Raw genomic sequence first — 23,847 nt, forward strand, 5'->3', positions numbered from 1 at the left:
TGTCGTCTAATTTATATTTCTTTTGGTAAACAGGATATTTCTTTTATTATTTATTTCTGACACGTGCTTCCTTGACGGAAACAACAATCTATTGTTAAATAGCTGTTTGAATTTGTTTCGTAACGGTATTATTATCTACGAAATTCGCAGATAAATCGCTCTGAAATCGAAACTACGTTTAAAATCTTTTTGTTTAATGACAAGAAAAAAGCGAATTATACGCATTCAGTACGATTAAATGACAGCGCGTTCGGTGCTCTGATTGGTGAGTTTATTCGCACCGGACAATCAGAGTGCCAAATGCGCTCTCGCCTCGATTACTTTAAACGTAAAGCAAACTCATATGAAGAGTACGGAGCTCTCATCGGTTGGTTCATTGGAGCAGGCCAATCAGAACGCCGAACGCGGTAACGTTTCGTTCTTGTAAAACGTAAAACACTCTTGTACCAAGCCACCAGACTTTGGTTCGAAGAGTAAGTAACAAAAACCGTCACAGATATACTAACACAGACTAATGTTCAACAGAATAATGTCTAAACCAACTTGCAAAATGGTTTCTCGTTACTTTGTGGAGTACGGACGCTTTGTAATACCTACACCAAGTTCGTCCGGATTATCTTTTTATCTTCATGGAACAATGGGTCTCGACTCTCGACCCTTCCTGTACTCTGTGCCTATTTAAATATAAGTTTCATCTTGTTTCCGAAACACTTTACCGAAAATGGTTTTGGCTTTTGTGGCATGTGTATGAGAACTAAAGATCAGGCCTTTTCAAACTCAAATCGTTTATTTTAATTAATACTATATTAGGCACTTTTGAAACGTCAAATTGAATTGTCCGTCAGTCTGTCCGTCAGTGAAGCTAGGCCCTTTTATTTTTAGACTTACAATAATCAGATCATTTTAGTGTTCTTATACTAATGGGACTAAATAAATAAGATTAAAAATGGAGACAGGTATAAAAAACTAGTAAAATAATAAAAAGAGATATCTGGATCCATTATATCATCGGATGTACAAAAAAGAATTTACTACAATAAAATAAGAAAACGAAATATTTAGATCCATTATAACATCAAATATTTAAGAAGTATATTTTTTTCTACACCTAGTACATTTTCTTAAGAACATTATTTACCTTTAGTTTTTATATTCAAGAGAACCAAGTTACGAAACCTCACCTTTCTTTGCAGATCTACTTGTTCTACCCAGATGAGCTGTACCAGTACATAGGACCTAAAGGCGTGGTCTCCCTGCAACTCCTGGCCTATTGCTCTTCATGCTGCAATCCCATCACATACTGCTTCATGAATAGGAAGTTTAAGCAGGCCTTCATCAGCCTCATCAAGTCCTTTCGGATATTTGGGTAAGTTTAAATAATTATACTATCTAACACATTATACAACAACATCACACCTTTTATCCCCGAAAGGGTAGGCAGAGATGCACATTACGGAACGTGATGCCGCTATACGTCTGTTGTTGTGAGTCCCATGTAATAGGGAGTGAGCCTATGGCCATATACTGGGCAGAATTCCAGGCTCCGTGCTACTACTGAGAAATTTTCGTAAAGCTGAAAAAAACCCAGTAATACTTTGCCCGACCCGGAAATCGAACCCGAGAACCCTTGTCCGGCAGTCGCACTTGCGACCACCCGACCAACGAAGCAGTCATACTAAAAATAGTAGCACTACTTGAAAATGAAAGATTTTGACTGCACTAGTGGTGTGGTGGCTAGGCAACTTGTCCGGAGTTACCGTGCGGGAATAAAACCTACACGTTCCATGGTAGCCGGTTTGACATTCTTTGTGTGTTCCATAAATGATTACTTTTTTCATTTCATTTTTCGTTTCATTTTTCATTTCATTTTTCATTTCGTTTTTCATTTCATCTTTCATTTCGTTTTTTTTTCATTTTCCATTTAATTTTCCATTTCATTTTTCGTTTCATTTTTCATTTCATTTTCCATTTTATTTTTCATTTTATTTTATATATAAATAGGAAATTGTTTAAAAATGCACCTACGACATAAGAGAAAATCGATACGAATCCAATAAACGATCACTACGTAATACCTACATTAAAAGGAAATCAGGAAGTCAGGCAACCTTAATTTAATAACACTCGAACCTCGATAAAGCTAGGATGCAGTGTGTAATAATGTTACAGTCAAGAAAACAAGGTACTCTCTATTTGTTCCATGAAGTGATGTATCTGGGTACGGTCCCATTCATTATTTTCATTATACGTATAACGTATACGTTTTAAGTGTGGGAGAGCCATGCGTCGGCCCAAACAGGCCGGCTCGTTCAGAGTAAAACCACGGCCTCACAGAAACCCGACGTGTAACAATGCTTACGTTGAGTAAGTTAGGTTACCATAGACCCAATTAGTACCCTTTAATGCCTAACCCCTAAAGGCAACGCACTACTCCTAATTTTCTTTTTCTATTTTTAATATATTTTTTTTTAGTGATTTTGCAAATATATATGGAAGAATAAAAATAAAGTTTTATATCAGAAAAAAAGATAGCAGTCTGTTGTGTTGTATCCTGAACCTCACACTAGGTTTCCCTATATATCGTATTGACAAATAAGTGGGTGGTGGTATTTATTATATGTGTGCCTGCCAGGCAATAAGATGCGATGGGAATAATTAGACGATGACGTAACCAAAACCTAATAAGACTGAGAGACTAAGAGCTAACCTTGAATTGTTTGTACAGTCGGAAATTGTTATCTAACCTAATCCATGATTAATTTTAGTGACAGAACGTGATCGTGATTAATCGTTTATTGGTAATAAACGCCTGATTGCTCAGTTTATTAAGTATAGAAACCTTTAAATAAACTTTGGTACTCTTAATAATATATTTTTTTTTATGTCGAACGGCTTCAACTTATTTTGTACGGTCATCAAGATTAAGAGTGTGTACTAAATATCAGATAGATCCGACGTCAGGAAAAGGGTTAAAATGCCTTTACCTTTTAGACGATTGACAACATTACCAATTTCCCAGTTGCTAGAAGCCAACTTAATCCAATTTCGTGCGGTTTGATCTATGCATATTCAAGTAATTGTGATGCATTTCTATCTGTTTATTCCTAGATCTTAATGCATCTATTTTCTACTAGTGAAAATTTAAACAAACGAACTGTCCAGACGTTGTTGATTAGTTTAGACAACTGTGAAATCTAGATCGGCTTCAAACTTCTAAAGTTTCGGTGACTCCGAGAGTCTCTGTGAATTATCTAAATGTTTTATTAGTTTTGTATATTATTAGGCTTTGCAGAATATGGTATTTTTATGGTATAAACTGGTAAACGATCATACAAATCAGCCAGCTGGTGATTTCCGCCGCCGCCGTCCATGGACACCCGAAAAACGAGAGGCGTTACAAGTGCGTTGCCGACCTTTTGGGGGTTAGGAATTTTACGTCGGTTTCCTGTGAGGTCTTGGTATCACTCCGGTCGAGCTGCACTCCTTCGTGCCGAAGTATGGCTCTCCTACACTTTATTTCCTAAAGGGGTATTTTCGCCAGTTACAAATATTGTACCTGGTAAAAGCGGTTGATCCATTGTAAATGTACATCTCTGTTTATTCCTTTGGGGATTAAGCGACGCGATGGTTGTCCTTAGTTCCATACTAATAAATATTCTTGACGCCTATTTCTCACCGTATGCTCCACTAGGTTGTCGGCAGGGGTTCCATGATTCATGAGGGTTCTTAATTAAAATCAGACCCTTTATAAATGGTTACAAGTTACAGTCTTCTATGGCTACTTACCTTTATAAATATCTTTGAGTATACAACCATTTATCTTCATAAATCACTTTAAGTTAGACACAGGGAAAATGATTTTCTTTTTATTTCATTAGTAAATTACAGTCATATTGATTCAGCAGTAGATGAATTTTTGACAGCGATTTATATTTATAATTCTACTATTTTTAACTTAACATACTAAAAATTGTACCAAAATAATGACATATCTATGTCACAAAATTATGTATTGACTGACAGTCTTGACATTTTCAGATTGTATGTTTAGTAGAAACTTAGTATTCTATTTTTATACATAACCCTATTACTGTATACTTAGCTCAGTATTATGTCTACAAATAACTAAGAACCCAATTACGTACAAAAGAAAATGAAAGTCAAACCGGTCAAGCCTTTGCGACCTATCAATTTCCATTTACGTATTGATTTACTTCAAACATAACTAACTGACTTTAATCTAGATTTATTTAGGCCACATACAGAGATCACACGGCTGATAGCCAAATAACACGTAAACGGATTACAAAATTGCTAACTGAAATAGTATCTATTCGATCACATGACCACTAAGCCATGTATGAAATTGATTGAGTATAATATGTTATATTGACTGAACAAATCACAAACCACAAATTGGATTCAAAAAGCCATTTCTCCAATAAATATTTTGATCATAGTTTTAGTTAAAATCACGGTTTAATAAAGTAAATTACTGGAGAAAAGCTCTATTAGTTTCGAAAGAGCACATTGCTCTTGATGAAGAGTCCCTATGTGACTCGAAACTAGTAGAGATTTTCTCTATTCATTTACGTGGGTAAACCGTGATTTTTAGTTGATAAAACATGCACTAATTATTTCAAATGTACCATATTTTCACTACACGAAAGAATGGGTAGAGAAACACAGGCACAATAATGTACCGTACACTTAAAGGTAAGCGAGTATATTTTGAGCCTTCAAAAATGAGACCAAGTTATTTGATAAACTGTGGTACTTACGTCCACTCGCTCAATGACGTATTCGTATTTTTTTTATTTATTAATCATTGAAATAGAGATACAACGTCTATCTAAAACAATCTCCCACAAATCCGGTTTAGCAATTTGACTGTGGGTGTTGATGTTTCAAGAGCCCGTCTGTCCACTGATAGAAATAGAACACTCTAATATCACGCCAATTTGTTCAATTTTCAACCCTTTGCATCAGACTATTGGCACGTTGCATCATCAATCCTCCTTACTCGATGAAGTCTCATGTATATAACCTTAATTTGTGCTTTGAATCTTGCTTCAAAATACAGCTATTTATCAACAGTCTATTTAATATTATATTACGTATCATATCAAGAGTATATCGTCAAAGCGAGTATGCACATACACCTCAAGGTACCTCTTCATAGCTTCATATAATGCAATTAGTTTAATTATTACAAGGAGCTAGACTAAGTTCTACGTAACAAGATGCTATTCTAGACTCAATGATGTTTAGGAGCTGCGGAGTATCTAGTGGGTTTATCGGGGCTCCTGCTAAAAAGCAGGAGTAGGAACGGGGTGGTTTTTAGTCAGTAAGAATCTGACACTGCCTCTCGCTTCGCCCAAGGCGGGAGAAATCATAGTGTGATATCCCCCCCCCCCTCCAAAAAAAAGATTCAATGATGTTACTGTGCCTTAGACTTTAGACTCATTCCTAAGCATTAGTTAGATTGCCAGTAAAATCTCCACGTGGAGTTTTTGAATAAAAAAATGAGAATAATAAATAGAGAGAGGCACTTCCTATATTATAAGTTGGTAAAAATAGAAAATTATTTTCGTATAACCATTATTTTATTTTGGCAGAGAATAAAACGAAAATCCAATTATCGTCCAAGAACAGACATGGCCTTTTTGCTATAAAGTCGTTTGACATCATGGTGGGCGAGTCTTTTTGTCATGTCTAAACTACCAATTAGATTTTTCTATTTCCAACTTTCCTAAACCAAAAAGTGACTTTTATTCACACTCGGTGAGACGAGAGAGAGAGAGAGAGAGAGAGAGAAAGTTACAAAATAGTTAAGTGTGATACTCTTACTGACTAAACCACTGTCCCATTCCAACTCTTGCTTGAAGCTGGAACCCCAATAACCCTCACGGTTCGATAGCAAAAAGTAATTGGAAATCTGAATAAATAAAGAAAACAAAAACACAATTGTATTCCAGTAGAGCATACGCAAAAAAATCTGTGTGCCTATCCCTAGTTGTATAATCTCATGAAAAGCAAATTAAATTCATACAGAACATACTAGGCAAAAAAACCTATGCGAGTACCTATTTTATACGTCCGCAAGGACCAACTTCTCGTGCAAATATTATGTGACGGCTTATATTTCTCCCTTGAGAACTCTCTTTACGCATTTACTTTTCTAAAGCTTTCAATTTCACAGTAATAGGAATCGTGATAGTATTTTTCTAGCTCAGTCGCCCTGTCAGTCACTGCTAAGGACGCAATCTGCAGGCAGTCTTTTAGAACTGCACAATAATTATAATTCTTTCTGCTATGTGTCACAGTTTGCCTTTATAAATACCGAAGAATATTTATGACGCCATAATACTTGTATAACTGTCATGATTTTAGAAACCAATGTAATGACAATTCGAAGTTTGGTTTTATGATTGTAAAGGAAAAAATTGCATTACATTTCTATCATCGGATCATTCAACTATCAGAACATTTATACGAAAATACATCGTATTTTAAATCTATCGGGAAATCCAGAGCTACTCAAACTTTTATCTTTAAAGCATGTAAAACATTTTATAATTTATTATGTTAAATGATTGTTCGTCTTTATTTCAGTCGTTTTATTTTTTATCTGGATAAAAGTATTTTGACGAGAGACGGTAAACTCGGCTCAGGTGCTAAGTAGGTATATCGTAACTCCCCAAAGCCAATTTTGTTTTATTGCCTGGCCGGGCTGGATAAAGTTTTTTGGGCCTTTCTGTAAATAATTCAGACACGGTCTATGTTAACTGTCTTCTATTTTTTCTCGTATGACACATGACATAGGATCCTATTTCTGGAATAGATTCAATCTTATTTGGTCAGGTTATGGAAACCTGACCAAATATATTATCTGCGTCTACTTTTAGATGAAAGTTTAACGTAAGGTGTATAATGTCCGAAGCTGTGGACTACCTAGCTTGATTAGAAACCTGGTGAGTTTTAGTCAGTAAGAGTTTGACACACTCTCTCGCCTCGCCCGAAGCGAGAAAAGTTATCACTTACTACCAGGCGAGATAGCGGCCAAAAGTCGACCCATCAAATATAAAAAAGTCATCGCAAGATTTACTCCCCTCAAAAAAGGTCTATATCTAATTTATTTTATTAAAATGACTTCATGAATCAGGATTACTTGCTAAGTATAGTATCATTTTAATTATGACCGGTAAAACCATTTTCTTTTGTTGCTTATATTAAGTACCAAATATACCAATTACGATCATTGTTTAGTGGCCTCGAAAGCGATTATTCTGCTCAAGGTCACAGGATCCTCGGCTCTTACAAACTATTGTCTTTCCTCGTGTCTAAATTGTCAGTAATAGCGTAGATTCTGCCTTTTCCATTCTATAAAACTTATTTATACCGATGGAAAAGATATCTTGATCAAAATTACAATCTTTAAGAGAAACGTACCACCTCCATTAATTTGAGATTTCCACATTTTTCGAAATTCAATTCACAATTTTCACCGTAAAATTGAATTATGTAGAACCGTTTCAATATTCAAGAAGCAGGTGTTGTTACAACATCTTTCTTTGCTCGTGTCTAAACAATTTTGCTCTCGGATATAACCGTCTTTTTGTGCCAATTTCGCTTAAAATGGAAAGGAAATGTGCATGAGGTAGGACTGGGATTCGCTACTTAGGGATTTCATATAACATTTTCTAGAACATAGGTTCTAGAAAATATGTTCTGTATTTTGTATTCTGAACAAGTACATATTTTAGTGACATAATTGTTTGGACTCAATAGCTCGTGTTTAGGCACTTGGCTGCTTAATAACAAAGTGCTTGAGAGAACACTTGTCTAGATAAGTCTACATGAATAATTCAATAACAAAATTAATATCAGTAGAAATCTGACATCTAGGAATTGTTTACAATTCATTATTATGACAAAATCGGTGTTAGTCATACTAAAACTGTCTTTATATTCTAAGCAGTAAGAGCAACTTTCCTAAGTAGTTAGTTTTAACAGAGTTTAGCTATAGATTGTTCTATTAATACTACCCAGATTACATAAGGATTCAAAGTGGAGATCACGACAGTAGACGGAATAGTGCTAAGCTAGTTATAAGTTGACTTTAGCTTTATGTACACTTTCGATGAGATTCAATTTGCAATTTGATCCTTATTTGCAAAAGTTAAATCTAGGAATGAATTCCTGCATTAAGAAAGTTATATGGTTTATTTTTGTCTACTCAACAGCACTCCCAGTGTTGGTTAACAATTTAATCAATAAATAATTACGTATTAGCTACAAGGGTTTCATTTTACAAAATTAATTTCTTATAAGGATTCCGACTAGAATTTCATTTATGTGAAAATTAATAAAATCTCTTAGAAGGTACTCTAATACTGAGAAGATATACGTATTAAATTGAAGAACGTCTAGTCATTTGATTATAATCTAGAAAATGGAGACTCAACAAAAAGCTCTATTACAATCAGAATAAGCCACAATTTCAATCATGGTCGCTTCCCTATTCAACCGTGATCATGTGATCAACCCATTTACTGTTCTTGCCGGTCCATAGGTTTTTATAGCCAGCCATGCGTTAATGCTCATGAATGTTTCAGGGCCTGTTTCTCTGAGAAGTCGGAATGTAAGCAGGCGACACCTCCTCCAGTCAGCTCGAGCCAGGATGCTACTGCTTGCGTGATCAGGGGCAGCCACACTGGACGCACAGGTATTTATATCATCAATATATACGTACATCTATAGCCTATAAGTAGGCACTGTTGAGCAAAGGCCTCTTCTCGCATGCAGAAGATATTGACCATTAATGACCACGCTTGTTCAATCATCATCATCATCATCATCAGCCGAGAGACGTCCACTGCTGAACAAAGGCCTTGTTCAATGCGGGTTGGCTTTCTAATTTCAATTTCCTTATCTTTCCTCATAATGTTTTCTTTCATGATTTCTCAGTGGTGTCTAAATAATCTTGAAAAGTACATATAACTTGGAAATTTACCAGTACTTTACGTGAATACGCTGTTTATTTATAGGTATGTTGTTATTTACATTTTTGTGGATACTATCTTCAGTTTTCAATGACAAACAATTTTATTATAAGTAAAGTAATTCAAATGAATTGACACCTACACAGAATCCATTATTCTTATAGCTTCAGGTGTTTCATTTGTCAAAATAATACTAAAATAGATGTTGTTTTTATATTTATTTACTTCTAATCTGAGGCGTCATGAAAGGCTTAAAAATAAAAATATGTATGTAACAGTTTTAATCCTCAAATTTGAATTGCAAATTTAACCTCGATAAGCCTGAAACTATTTTTTATTAGTATTTAACACAAATAATAACATTAAACACTTTAGTGGGTATATGAATATTTTTTATTTGGACTGTATCACATATGGGACGGTAGGCTTATCTGAGTTTCTGAAGCGGCGGACTACCTAGCCGGTTTACCGAGGCTCCGGCTTGAAAAGCGTGGTTTTTTTAGTCAGTAGGAGTCTGACACTCCTTCTCGCCTCACCCAATGCGAAAGAAGTCATTAGATGATCTTACTCTACAAAAAAAAAGTTTATCTCAATAGATACATACTATACTTATGATATCTCAATATCGATAAAAGATATTGAAATATTATATAAGTTGTTGCTCACAAACACATACATACAGCATGTCCTAAATACGTAACGACATTTCACTTAACATACGAAATGAAAAGTACAACAAAAATGTTTGGCTACAAAACTTCCATTGTTCTCAACCCACCAGTTACCAGTCGCTACATTATTTAATTACACCCTTGTACATGTAGATAAGTAACATACTAATGTATGTACAAAGTGAGCATTTAGTTTTTGTCCCTTTTGTTTTCCATCCGTACTTCCGTACTTACTTATTCAAGTGAGTACACATTGAATTCGGAGAGCCAACTTAAGACCTGTGTAGGCAGTGCTTGGCATGTTTTAACTTAATGAATTGGACTTTGTTCATTTAGTCCAGACTAATTAATAAAATTGGAGTGTATGTATTAATGTTAAATTAACTACTTTTATCTCAATGCGTATGAATATACATACGATTCATACTTGTCCCAAAACATTTTTTTTTACAATCTTTGTCTGTCTGTCTTATTGTTCTGGCTAATCTCTAAAATGGTTGGACCGATTTTGATGAGACTTTTTAGGCATATACTAATTACAGCTACTTTTATTTTAGAAAAAATTATGAACCCAAACCTTACTATATGTAGAATACATTTTCATGCACTTTAATAAGATGTAATGATAGGAAAAAGTATGTAACTGTTAATTTTTTTGCAAATTTTATGGTAAGTAAAAGATTAATTTAATATCATTCTGAAAAATATAGTTCTATAATTATGTACAATTTTAATCACCTTTACGTTAGCAAATATCCAGTTTGCGTAGGCGGACTAATATTCGATCAAATGTGATGTCATGTCACCTCGTCCTAGTCGTTGATCCGAATACGCGTCCGCGTACTATTTTGCTAATCCGATACAAATTTTCCCAGAAATGTGTTTCCGATGGGATCAACTGTTAACTCTAACTATTTGTTTATTGAATTTAAATGAACATCCAATTGTTGTTACATTAGATAACTCGCAATAGATACTGCGAATGCAGAACGTTTAAGGATTATTTAGGATATCACAGCATACTTTGAGTAAAACATAGCATAAAGTACACTTTTTGTACTGAAGTTTTAGTTTGAAAAAATGCGCTACTGTTTATCCTCTTTTTTTTTTCATGGGGGAATATCATATCTACATAACATTATTGATATGAAAGTTTGTTGGTTTGTGTTAATCCTTCACTTTAAAGCGGCTGAAGGGATGAGATGAAATTTGGAACAAGGTTAGATTACGGTTTAAAATAATACATAAGCCACTTTTTATCCCACGGGAACGCGGGCAAAGCACTAGTAGAATCTAGTGTTAGGTATATATTTATCAAAAAGGGTAGGCCTTTTTGATGCTATTTATGTTTCTTTTACGGTGCCATACTCAATTTGCACTGCCTGCAAAACCACACTAAAAGTTTCAAACATTTTTTGTTCGTCAAATTTTTTTAGCTGTATAGAAATTTTTGTTCCGGATTTATTTAGAGCAGAAAATTTCTCTGTTCGTTGTACAAAGGGAGGGTTTTACATATTAAAATGGATATTTACCTCGTTGTTTTGTGAACTACTGTCGATTAGGGTTTGTCCACACAAGGCATGAGGAGGCATTGTTTAGTTTTGCTAGCGAAACTTTTCCAGTACGGTACTGGTGAAGTAACCTTTGGTAGTAAATGTCAATGTATGTATGTATGTATGTACAGTAGAGGCCAGATCTGCCTGATCATTTTAAAATTTTACTAGTTGAACCCAGCAAGAACATCAAGCTATTCCCCATAAATGTTTCATCAAATAGAAAAGTATCGCTTTTCTATTCTACTTCACAACTTAATGATGCAACACGTGTAATCTTTTAATCAGTGGTGCGTTTGATGTTGTTCGACTACTTGCGCCAGCGCCGGCACCGTCCACGTCATGGGGCGGGACTAGGGAGCGAATCACATCAGATGCAAGCAAACATTAACTTTTGGTGGTCAGGCGTATGTGACCACCATTGTACCTGTGTGAATGTTTTGTATTATTCTGTAAAAAGAAAAGCTGTCACTGTCACAATGAATTCCTGTGCGACTACGAAATACGAATAAATTGTCTTGAATTTAGTAATGAAATTATTTTGCTGGTCTGTTGTATATTCCCTTGAGTCACTTTTAATTATTTATTTGTTACTTTAGGCACATATCTCATAATTCAAATTCAGTTGTTTTATTTTATTAGCTTCACCTCGTACAATATCTGAAATAGAATTCGACCGCTTTGGGTACTTTTTTAAGTCAAATGAAAAGCAATGAAGAAGGCACCATTTAAAACAAATTGCTGTGCTGAAATAAATTAGACACTGGAGACCTTTTTCTTAATAATATTTAATGCCTTTTCGGATAACTATTTGCTTTCATATTTCTACGTGTACATTTTTACATACATAGACTCAAAAACATAATGTATTTAGAGGAAATATTGTTTTGATAGAACTCTGAATCCCATCCTAAAATACATGATTAATTCATTCATTAATCTTATATTATAAATTCATATAAACTCCGACGAAAGTTCCTTTACCTATTGCTAAACATGCCGATGACATCAACGTATGAATTCGCAATTCAAACGGAATGATAGATGAATAAATCGTATCACGTTTCAATCCCTAACCCCCGTGCTGAATCAATACCTTTGCATTGAATAGTTCTTAATTAATACAGGTTCAGTCCAATTTTACTGTTGGCTAAATGCACAATTTTGTATGATAGTCTCAATTAATGTTAATTTGAACCAAACTGATTACAAAGGTAAAACACATAGTTGGTTGAATGGAGTTCATCCGTATGTGCATTTGAATAAATGCTACTGAGTTGTTGTGACTAATAGAAGTCATTTAGTAAAATAATCGTAGAAACAGTTTTCAAGCAGAATATAAAGGCGCTAAAGGAGGACCAGAAAAAGTTCAACCCTATAAAAAAGAAATATGTATGACTGCGGACAGCTAGCATGTGTACTACACATTGTGTAGCTAGCCGACCAGCCAGAATGAGACACAAGCTCAAAGAGCCATTAGACCGCCAAAGATGCTGCCGATTTGGGCTGATGCCCAACCCGGAACTGTGGGCCATCTAACGGGTTATCGGGGCTCCGGTTCGAAGAGCAGTAGTAGGAACGGGGTGCTTTTTAATCAGAAAGTCTGACACACTCCCTTTCACCTACGGCGGGAGAAGCCATTGGATAATTTCCTTAAAAAAGATTTTAAAAACTCAACTAATAAACTATTGATTTATAGTTACTCTAAGCTAGTTAACGAATAAAAATAATTTCATTGGCTTGTAAAACCTAAAAACATAATTGCCAATTAGTACAAAATATTTTAAATATCAAACATTGTGTACGGTACTAATTTTCCAATACCACAATACACAACACAAAATCATTTATAATTTTGTTTCATGTTATAAAATGACTACTCGACATATTTATTATGATTCTATTGGCTTATTCGATCATGTTATTTTATTGGTTCATTTTCAATACAGTCTAGTACATACTCGTAATTTTGAATGCAAATAAATAATCTGTCTTTTTTAATTAAACACAAAAAATATTGATATAACTTTGTGAAAGTGGACTTTGGACTGGAAAATTAATCACGTATGTTAAAAAAGAATATAGCGCAAAGCAAATAAATTTTCACTGCCCAGATGAAAAATTTTTCTTCATAAAAAGTCTAAAAAACCTTTTGTCATTGGAGTTTAACTATATAAAAAGTTATCATTCACTTCTCATATGTACATAACATTTTTTATTTTGTAAAAAATAGGAGTAAGAGTCGTAATGTCTATTTTATTACTTTTAGAAAAAAAACATTATTATTTCAATTTATAAAGTTAGCAATTTGATTTCTTTTATAGTATTAAACAAACGAAAACCCCCACGGTCCATTTAAGATCTGAAAAAGTAGCAATCCCACTGATTAAAACCTTGAATAGTGATAAAAGGTATCGTTTTAAATCATTATGTCAATGTGGACATTGAAAAACGCCTACAATTTGTTGTAAAGGCTCGACACCTGTTTTGTAAACAAGGGTACAAAAAGGAGGCATTGTTTAATTGAGTGGCTAGAGCTACATTTATTTTCAGTGTGGGTGCTTAATGATATTTTGATACGATCTGATGTATTGTTTGTCTTAATTATGGTGTCAACAATCACGCTTTTGTTGTACCAGAATGATGGAAATAGAGATTTGTAGCACACTCAGTCATGTTAATTGGTGTTAGGATAGGAGATGACTAAATAATAAAATTTGAGTTGGTTAATGTCATAGGACTTAAGCCATATTAACCATGTTTTTTTTTCAAGTGTGTTTTATCGCTCTTACAACTAAATTACTCGAAGCGCACGCACCACACACTGACCACCGTATCAAACTTTCATGTAAGGAAATCGACGGTAGAACTTGAAAAATCTGAATTCGTTCTTTGCTTTTTTTCTACTTTATTTAAACTCTGTAATTATTAAAATAATTACATACAGTATGTAAATATCGTATTAATTTACGTATATAATAACATTAATCACGAAGAAACCATTAAAATTACGAGTGAAAATATCCAACGCTCTCACCGTAAGCACAGATGAAGATAAATTACAAATTTGCTGAATTCCAGAGCTAAATAAGTAATTTATCATAATTAACATCAGGCGAAAAGTCAAAATAATGTATGTAATAATACCAGCAACTCATTAATTGTCGAGTGGTCTAAGATGAAACTGCTGAGCAATGATATCTCGAGTTCTATCTGATAGTTGGGTAGAGTATAATTGGATCTTTCTTACATTTTCAGCTATCAGCTGCGATTGGATCACTTACAATATGGCTTGAGTATTAGTTCCTGTTTCCTCGAGTAAATTTCCTTAGTTTTTCCGTAACATGGAATTTTATGCAGAAACTTACAAAGTACTTATCTATATTATAGTAAAGTCAATTGCTGTTCGTTAGTCTCGCTTAAACTTAGGAACGACTCTAACGATTTAGCTAATTTTGATCTTGAATTGTTTGTAGAAATCCAGGGAAGGTTCAAAAGGCGAGATTACAATAGTGAAGAAATTTCGTACACCGGATCAGTTAATTCAATTTGAGAACATAAAGAAGTTTAATAAATATTGGCTCTGCTCTGCATAAAGCGGTTCACAAAAACGAAATCAATGACATAGACGAAGCGACAGAGACAGTCAAAGAAATAGTTTTTCATGACAAAATATTACGTAGATTTTTTGTATGAAAAAGAAACTTATAAACAATAATTTATATTTACTACTAGCTTTTGCCCGCGACTTCGTTCGCGTGGAATAGTGACTTCCGGCAAATTTTTGGTTTTAACCACATAGTTCCCGATCTCGCGGAATCTCTTCAAAAATGAGATGTAGAAGATATTCCAGGGAACTCTTCAAAAATCAACATAATGAGCTATGCGTTTAAATTTAATAGATGTATACTCACTTAGGGCCTTGAAAAAATAGTTTAAAAACGGACTTAAACTAAAGAATATTATAATCTTTCCGAACTTAAGATGAAAAATAACTTAAAACTAAAGAAAGCTACGAATTACGAATTTATAACAATTAAATAAGAAATTATATTACAACCTATCCTCTATGCTATAATAACCAAGCTTAAACTAAAGAATTTAAAAGAAACGACTTAAATCTAATCTATCTAATTAATTAATAAATTAGACTTACAATTTTATTAAAAAAACTAACTACAGTAACTACTAATAATCGCTATCAAACTAAACCTACGTTAAATAATTTAACCAGAAAACCAGGAAACCCAACAAATAAACTTATTAATTGACAAATACAACGAAACCAATTTATTTAGAATATACGAAACAGCAGGACCACTACAGACAAATAATCATACGACTGATAATACACTTTTTCTACGATAGTACCGAAGCGCTCGGCCGATACCAACCAAAACCAAATTTCAACCAAATCCGTCAAATAGTTGCGGAGATTAATGGTATAAGCATAGAATAGTGTTCGACGTGATTCTTTAATTTGACATAACTTTTTTATTTATGAACCGATTGACATGAAACAAACACTAATTGTAAATTGAAGCATACGACAATATATTCGTGAAAACCGCATCCAACTCGGATCAGCCGTTTCTGAGATTAGCGCGCATAGACAAACAGACAAACAGACAAAAAAAAAGTTAATTTCATTTTTGGGTTCGACATCGACATAACAATAACCCCTGCTATTTTTTTTATTTTTATTTTCAATGTACAGACAGCACTTTTCTACGATTTTATTATATGTGTAGATATAGATTGTGATCTTCCTACACTACCTCCCATTGAAGCTGCGGCAGATACTTTTAAAGTTTCTTATATGAAGTTTTAAAACTTGCCAGTGTCTGTATGTTCACATAACTTAGCTGCATCGAAGAAAATGTCGCTTTTCCTGTACATAACATGCGGAATATTTTTATAGAAACAGACGAAGTTAAGTCAAGAAAATTAAAAGTTTTATTCTTTACTTATTAGGTTGTGTATACAGCAAGTAGTAAAAAAACGTAGTTCAAAAAAAGTGATGGTCCCAGTGCAGTTCCTTGCGGCATACCATTAAAATCATCACATTTTTATTATGTAGTCTATTATTTTATTGTGATGTCAATTTTCTGCTATTCTTTTTCTTCCAATATTATAATTTTATAATAGGCATTGGTATAAAACCGTCTTAAACATATTAATAATAAATAAAAAATAGTTTTGTATCTTTATACATATAATACAGCAGAAATACTTTCAATTGTCAAAAGTTCAATTAAAGCGGTACTGATGCTTTGTCATATAAAATGCCTTAGCTAAGTCGAAAAACGACACACGTGTATTAAGTTTGACACACGTGTATTACATTTAATAACGTTCATTAAGTTCATGTTGCTAGCTATATTTTCTACGTCACATGAACACATAGCAAGTCATGAATAGTTCATAAGTAATTCAGGCTATGAATAATTCTATGAGTTGTCAAAATCATTAAGCTTTGACACCAAACGTAGCCAAGAATTGATAAATAAATTCTGAAAGGGCAACCGTATTCATTTAACTTGGAGATACTGATATAAAGCATATATTATACTTAATTAAGACCGTCTAGTTTTAGAGAACGAGGTGTTCATCCATTCAGTATGTTATATATCTATGATAACATACTGAATGGATTTTAAATTTCATATTTTTACGCTTTTCCCACACTAAGATTTGTTCCTGTGTCGTGGGTGCGTTTACAAACATACAAGTTCACATAAAAATGGCACCTAGACCCGAAACAACAATTTGTGGATTACACAAAGAGTTGCTCCGTGCGGTAATCGAACTGGCTGCACATTGTGTGCACGCCAACCGTGCAGTCGGATTGAAGTAGCTTCTCAATATTCTCAAAAAAGGCAATCACTAAGGACATCGCAAATTTTATTCTCAATCGAACTTTCAATGAATATTGTTTGTGATAAGAAGTAAAAAATATATAAAACAAAAGTCAAAGAACCGATGCAGACGGTCGTTATGTGTTTGCATGTCGAAAACATATAATAATGAGCAGCCGAACTCCTTGATTTTTAATGAAAAATATAAAAGAAATATTCTATCTGTATTCGTATCAGAATTCACATTATGTCTATTGGTTGTCAAATATTGTTCATTGCTTTTGTTGCGATATTCAGTTGTATATTTTGAGGAATATTTATGGGCCTATCTAGAGTTATAGATAAAATTGGAGTGTCTGTTTGTAATATTGAAATAACCACTGATATAGATGTACACCAAAATAATATTTTATACCTTTTGTCTGTCTGTCGGTCTGTTTGTTCTGCTTAATGATTGCAATGACTGTACCACTTTTCTCAAGGACTTTTATATTTTATATGACTTTCCTATAAAGTTCATAATCTACAAGAGCCAAGCAGTGGTCATCAGCTAGTAATCACATTAAATGCCTATAACAAACATAGAACATTTACATTTTAGTAGCAATTTCATAAAAATTGGAGAAAAGTTTAATCAGAATTAATTCATGGCTGAGATGCACCTCAACAGTTTTGGCAACAATTTAACTTTTTTTAATTTAAAATTAAAGTTTGTAACAGCACGGAATTTCAAATAAGGTATATTAGAATTTCAAAGTGAGTTTAAAGTTTATTTCATTACTTATTGTTTGAGACTAACATTATGATTTATTACAATGTAGTAATAATGAAAACAACAACATTGTGATAAAAAAGAAAAGGTTACTAACAAATTGAAATTTATGGACAAAATACTTTTTATTATAGTGTTTTTTTTTTGTTTTTTTTTTCAGCTATTTTTATTACACATTAGCTTCTGTCAGCAACTTTACCCGCGATCCCGTCGGATAAAAATCCGTTTATGCACTATTATTGTATACCATAATCTTTCCAAATCTTTAATCGCTTTGAGGTGATTGAGTTAGATACACACAAACACAAACTATCTGTCTTAAAACATTAAAAAAAGAACGGCTTTAAATTTTCTTTACCACCTCTATTATTTAAGTCAAGTAATATCCCTTAAACCTTTTCCTAAGCTTGAAAAATACTTTGCTGAAAACCGCAGCGAACATCGCGCACAAACATATACAGTTCAAACTGAGAACCTCAATTTTTTTGAAGTCGGTTTTAATCGGCTTCAAAAAAATGTTAGTTATATTATTCTAGCTATAAACAGATTTATCGATTGTATGCTTCGATTGTGGTACGAGTTGGTTTATTATACGATATGAAATATTTTGTTTTAACTTTTTTATATTTCAGTTTTTGACAAGTTATGATTGCGTGTGAATGTCCCTTGAATTATCAAGCTCGAGTTTTTATTAGAAAACTAGAGCCCATATTGCATTGTGTAGGTAATATAAAAAGTTTTAACGAACATTTTTGATTTCGATCAGGTGGTACTTGTATTTAAAAAAAAAAAAGTATTTGATTTTAACTTTAACATCCATATTTTGTTACAATATGAATTCTCTCTATTGTCGTAGCAGAATTCCATTTTTTTTTTAAATTGAACTTAGTGTAATTAATTTTACGTGTGTCAAAAGAGACTCGTCTTGTTTATTTTAGCTATTTTCACAGCATAATGTCTTACGGCATTTTGCTGTGGGGTCGTACCGTGGATGTAGAATCAATTTTTATTTTGCAAAAGCAAGCTATTCGAGCAATATATAACTTGCTCCGTCGCGAATCTTTGAGAGAACTGTTTAAAACTATAAATATTCTTAAAGTGCCTTCTCAATTCATTTACGAAAATATTATGTACGTAAGAAAAAATCAACAGTTGTTTGAAAAAAGAAGCGACAGACGCAATTTTAATACGAGAGGTAAAAATAAGTTGGCTATACCGCAATTCCGATTGTCCAAAGTGCAGAAATCCTTCATGGGTTTTTGTGTTAAATGTTATAATAAACTACCAACTACCATACTGAATCTGAACGAGAAAAAATTTAAATCTTGTATAAAGCGTGAACTGTGTAAACAGGCATATTATTATAAACTGTCAGATTATATTGAAGATAAAAATGTGTGGCAGCATGTTGGTCCAGCTCCACTGGGCACTCGCTCACACTAGACAATGCTCAAATACGCTCACTAGTTACACGTTAACTTAAAGTATTAATTTATTCCAATGCAGTCTAGGGATCCTGTGGCATCAAGCAGTTATTTTTTGATTTGAAAGATTAAATTATATATTATTTTTATTTGTATAGAAGCATTATTTCAAAATTGTAAGTGTACATATGTGGGCACTATGTTTGAAATAACCCGTTATTTTATTTTACAAATTGGTTTTATTGTCCCGTTAGTTTTGACGTATGGTATAGATAAATAGTGTATCAGAGATATTGTAAAAAACCTTTTTTTAAAAGAGTAACGATGGAGTTTCTTGCTCGTTCTTCTCCATTCGAAGCTACACTTTAGAACGAGCGCCTAGCTTCACTGACAGACTGACGGACAATTCAATTTGACGTTTCAAAAGTGCCTTATTTAGGATTAATTGAAATAAATGCTTTGACTTTGACTTTGACTCATTTTTATTTTTATGTCACGATCATCGTTTTGTCAAACTAAAAAGGCCCCTAGTGATTGTCAAATAAACGCATTAAATGCAGGATTATTTCATGAACCACATATAACAGAACATCTATATTGCTTTAAACTACCCTCTCTTCTTTCTAAACTCCGTGCAATTGCGCTGAAATTCAGAATTTCGGAGACTAATTACAGTGTACAGGGCTTTTCTCGTTTGCTCGGTGCCCATTTCCGAGCGCACTTAGAACATACATAGGTAAACTCACTCCAACATACAATATAATCGTGTGACTTTGATTACATCTCTACATAGTTAAATGCAGGAACAGAAAATGTGCTATTTTACCTGTCTATCATCATTGTTCAAGGGACTTGAACACGTGCAAATCAGACTAATTATTTTCTCTGCTTTGATATAAAAACCGTTGGGTCACACTAGCATTTTCTCCTACGTTGTGGGTTTTATTTACAAACATACAATGTTACATACACTTGACACCCATCATACACATGAAACATGACATTTTTTGAGGGGCCGGGGAATCATCCAATGACTTCTCCCGCCTTGGGTGAAGCGAGATGAAGTGTCAGAATCTTAATGATTAAAAACCACCCCCATCCTACGCCTGCATTTCGAGCTGGAGCCCCGGCAACCCTCTAGGCAGTCCGCAACTCTGGAACACAAAGACCTGGACTCGGAATAGCAATATGCGGTTCACACTAGCTTTAGAGTTAATTTATGCCGAAATCGATACATTGGACTGAACCACAACAAGTTTCTTTGGTTCAGGTAGGTGATACAACTTCAATAACAAGAATATTTTGTTGCAGAGCTGGATGGACTGGAAGGTGAGGATTGTGTTTAGCAGCGGCTCACACAGCACTGCTTTGGGAAGCGGCGTGCACCCCGCGCTACCCGCGCCGGTGGTCGCGCGACCCATCACTCAGGTAAACAAGTCACAATTAACATTAATTATATTTATTTTGCAAATACGTTACATTGTAACTCTTTTACACGTCAATCTCTTAAATAACTAGATGAGGCCGACATTTCGTATCGGATTACTCTGAAAAGAAATGCCGAAACAAACTCAGAGAATAATTAGTTTTTAGACTTTCGAAAGTGTTAATGTCAAAGGTAGGTTTGACTCAGGTATTTCATAAAACTACGACAAGTCGACAGGAGCAGTTCTAGTGTTTTGGTGATCTAATTACTATCTGCTTGATGCCAAGTATGGGAGTATTCATGACTCTTATGATGACTTTAAATAATGACGGGATCAAAATACGTCTGACATACAGGATGCCTAATAAAATATATTTTTAGTACTTTTAAAATTTGAGTCATTGAATTGAAGGCATCAGGCGGATGGGTCTACTAACATGTAAATGGCAAAGAACATAGGAGCTGTCCTAGTGTAAATATAGAATTTCACTTCATTGGACACTAAAAAAATGACTTTTTCGCAGTCACACAATAGCTTTCACCTTTGTCCACTACTGAATGAGATTTTTTTTTTAACACTGCAATAGTTCAAACGCTTTATAAAAGTCAAAGAAAGACTTGTGGAAGTTTACAGATAATTATGCTTCCATTTGAAGTCTTATACTCTCTGTATGTCAATTATCATTTTATCGGCTTACTCACGTAATTGTTTGACGAGGAACTCGGCTAGCTTCGAGCCGTGCTAGAGGCTCAAATTCATGGGCAGCATTTTACGACACACGACGCGGCGACTGTGGCGCTGTTACTGGGTAGCAGCGGGACAATCGTACCGCAGCATATGAGCCTCTAGCATGTCTTGAAATTAGTCGAGTTCCTCGTCAAACAGTTACGTTAGTATGCCGATGACATAATAATTAATTTTGTATGTCTAACGAGAGTTATAATAAAATCTCAGCATGTTTTAATACTATTCATTCGCTAGTAGTTTTAAACAAATAATATTTTAATGAACGATAGAAATTGTAATTGCATTTATATTAATATACTAGCTTTTGCCCGCGACTTCGTTCGCGTGGAATAGTGACTTCCGGCAAATTTTTGGTTTTAACCACACAGTTCCCATAGCTATAGGCTGATGATGATGATGATGATGATGAGTTCCCGATCTCGCGGGATCTTTTCAAAAATGAGATGTGGAAGATATTCCAGGGAACTCTTCAAAAATCAACATAATGAGCTCTGCGTTTGATTTTAATAGATGTATACTCACTTAGGGCATTGAAAAAATAGTTTAAAAACGGACTTTAACTAAAGAAATATTATAATCTTTCCGAACTTAAGATGAAAACTAACTGAAAACTAAAGAAAGCTACGAATTACGAATTTATAACAATTAAAAAAGAAATTATATTAGAACCTATCCTTTATGCTATAATAACCAAGCTTAAACTAAATAATTTAAAAGAAACGACTTAAATCTAATCTAATTAATTTATAAATTAGACTTACAATTTTATTAAAAAAACTAACTACAGTAACTACTAATAATCGATATCAAACTAAACCTACGTTAAAAAGTTTAACCAGAAAACCAGGAAAACCCAACAAATAAACTTATTAATTGACAAATACAACGAAACCAATTTAGAATATACGAAACAGCAGGACCACTACAGACAAATAATCATACGACTGATAATACACATTTTCTACAATAGTACCGAAGCGCTCGGCCGATACCCAACCAAATAATTGTAACAAAACCATAGCGCAATCTATTTCGATCCCAACGCCATCTATCGAGGATAAAGACAACTTGGATTATTTATTTATACTCCGTTCGGGCATTTTCTTTGTACTAAAAGTTTAATTATATTGATATAATTTTTTTCATACCTTTTTACTATTTGTTAACTTTTTTCGATGAATTAAAACAATAACATGAACCGAAGTCGTGTAACGATCGACATAGAATTATCTATACTCCGTTAGAGCGTTTTCTTTGTACTAAAAGTTGTATTATGTTATATTTTTCATTGCTTTTTACTATTTTGTAAAAACAAATTTCCAATGAATTAAAACAATAACATGAACTGAACAATTGTAATTACACCATTGCGCGATCAACGCCATCTATCTACGGAGTATAGGAACAGCCCGACATTGTTCAATTCCGTACTATAAGTACGAAATTGAACAATAGATGGCGCTGTATGTCCGGAATAAATTTATTTTTTTTTTTTATTTTTATTTTATTTTATTTTTTTTTTATTTTATTTTTATTTTATATTATTTTTATTTTATTTTTATTTTATTTTTATTTTATTTTTATTTTATTTTTATTTTATTTTTATTTTATTTTTATTTTATTTTTATTTTATTTTTATTTTATTTTTATTTTATTTTTATTTTATTTTTATTTTATTTTTATTTTATTTTTATTTTATTTTTTGATTTTTGAAATAAAAATATATCTATGTCCTTTCTAAGGTTCTAAACTATATCTGTACCAAATTTCAACCAAATCCGTCAAATAGTTGCGGAGATTAATGGTATAAGCATAGAATGTTCGACGTGATTCTTTAATTTGACATAACTTTTTTATTTATGAACCGATTGACATGAAACAAACACTAAATGTAAATTTAAGCATCCCACAATATATTCGTGAAAACCGCATCCAACTCGGATCAGCCGTTTCTGAGATTAGCGCGCACAGACGAACAGACAAACAGACAAACAGACAAACAGACAAACAGACAAAAAAAAAGTTAATTACATTTTTGGGTTCGACATCGACATAACAATAACCCCTGCTATTTTTTTTATTTTTATTTTCAATGTACAGACAGCACTTTTCTACGATTTTATTATATGTATAGATTCTTCCGTTATTATAGAAGAATTACTGTTTCTCTCTCCTTTATTGTGTTTGTGGACACTGAAAATGTTAAATTAAAACAGTTTTACACTGTTCCATATTTCTCATGTTTTCATTCAATTAGAGGACACGTAAGTAATGTGGTAAACAAAACCCTGTTTTAAAATGTCCTCTATATTTTTCTAGCAATTACTTTTTGCTTTTCTACTAAAACATTTTGCTTGAACAGAAAATTGCAATGTTCTTCTTTTGTATCG

At 33.4% G+C, this 23,847-nt stretch overlaps 1 protein-coding gene across 1 annotated transcript in view; it reads left to right on the top strand.

Moving 5' to 3' along the window:
* LOC118263891 (gastrin/cholecystokinin type B receptor) overlaps positions 1-23,847 on the top strand; it is a 141,122-nt gene that overhangs the window by 114,469 nt on the left and 2,806 nt on the right. The window contains exons 9-11 of the mRNA XM_050705593.1: positions 1,194-1,366; positions 8,619-8,728; positions 20,595-20,711. Coding sequence (XP_050561550.1) covers positions 1,194-1,366; positions 8,619-8,728; positions 20,595-20,629 — 318 coding nt within the window. The 3' untranslated portion in view covers positions 20,630-20,711. The remainder of the gene's footprint in view (positions 1-1,193; positions 1,367-8,618; positions 8,729-20,594; positions 20,712-23,847) is intronic.

Source organism: Spodoptera frugiperda, chromosome 27 (assembly GCF_023101765.2).
Source record: "Spodoptera frugiperda isolate SF20-4 chromosome 27, AGI-APGP_CSIRO_Sfru_2.0, whole genome shotgun sequence".
In the NCBI taxonomy this organism is placed as follows: Eukaryota; Metazoa; Arthropoda; class Insecta; order Lepidoptera; family Noctuidae; genus Spodoptera; species Spodoptera frugiperda.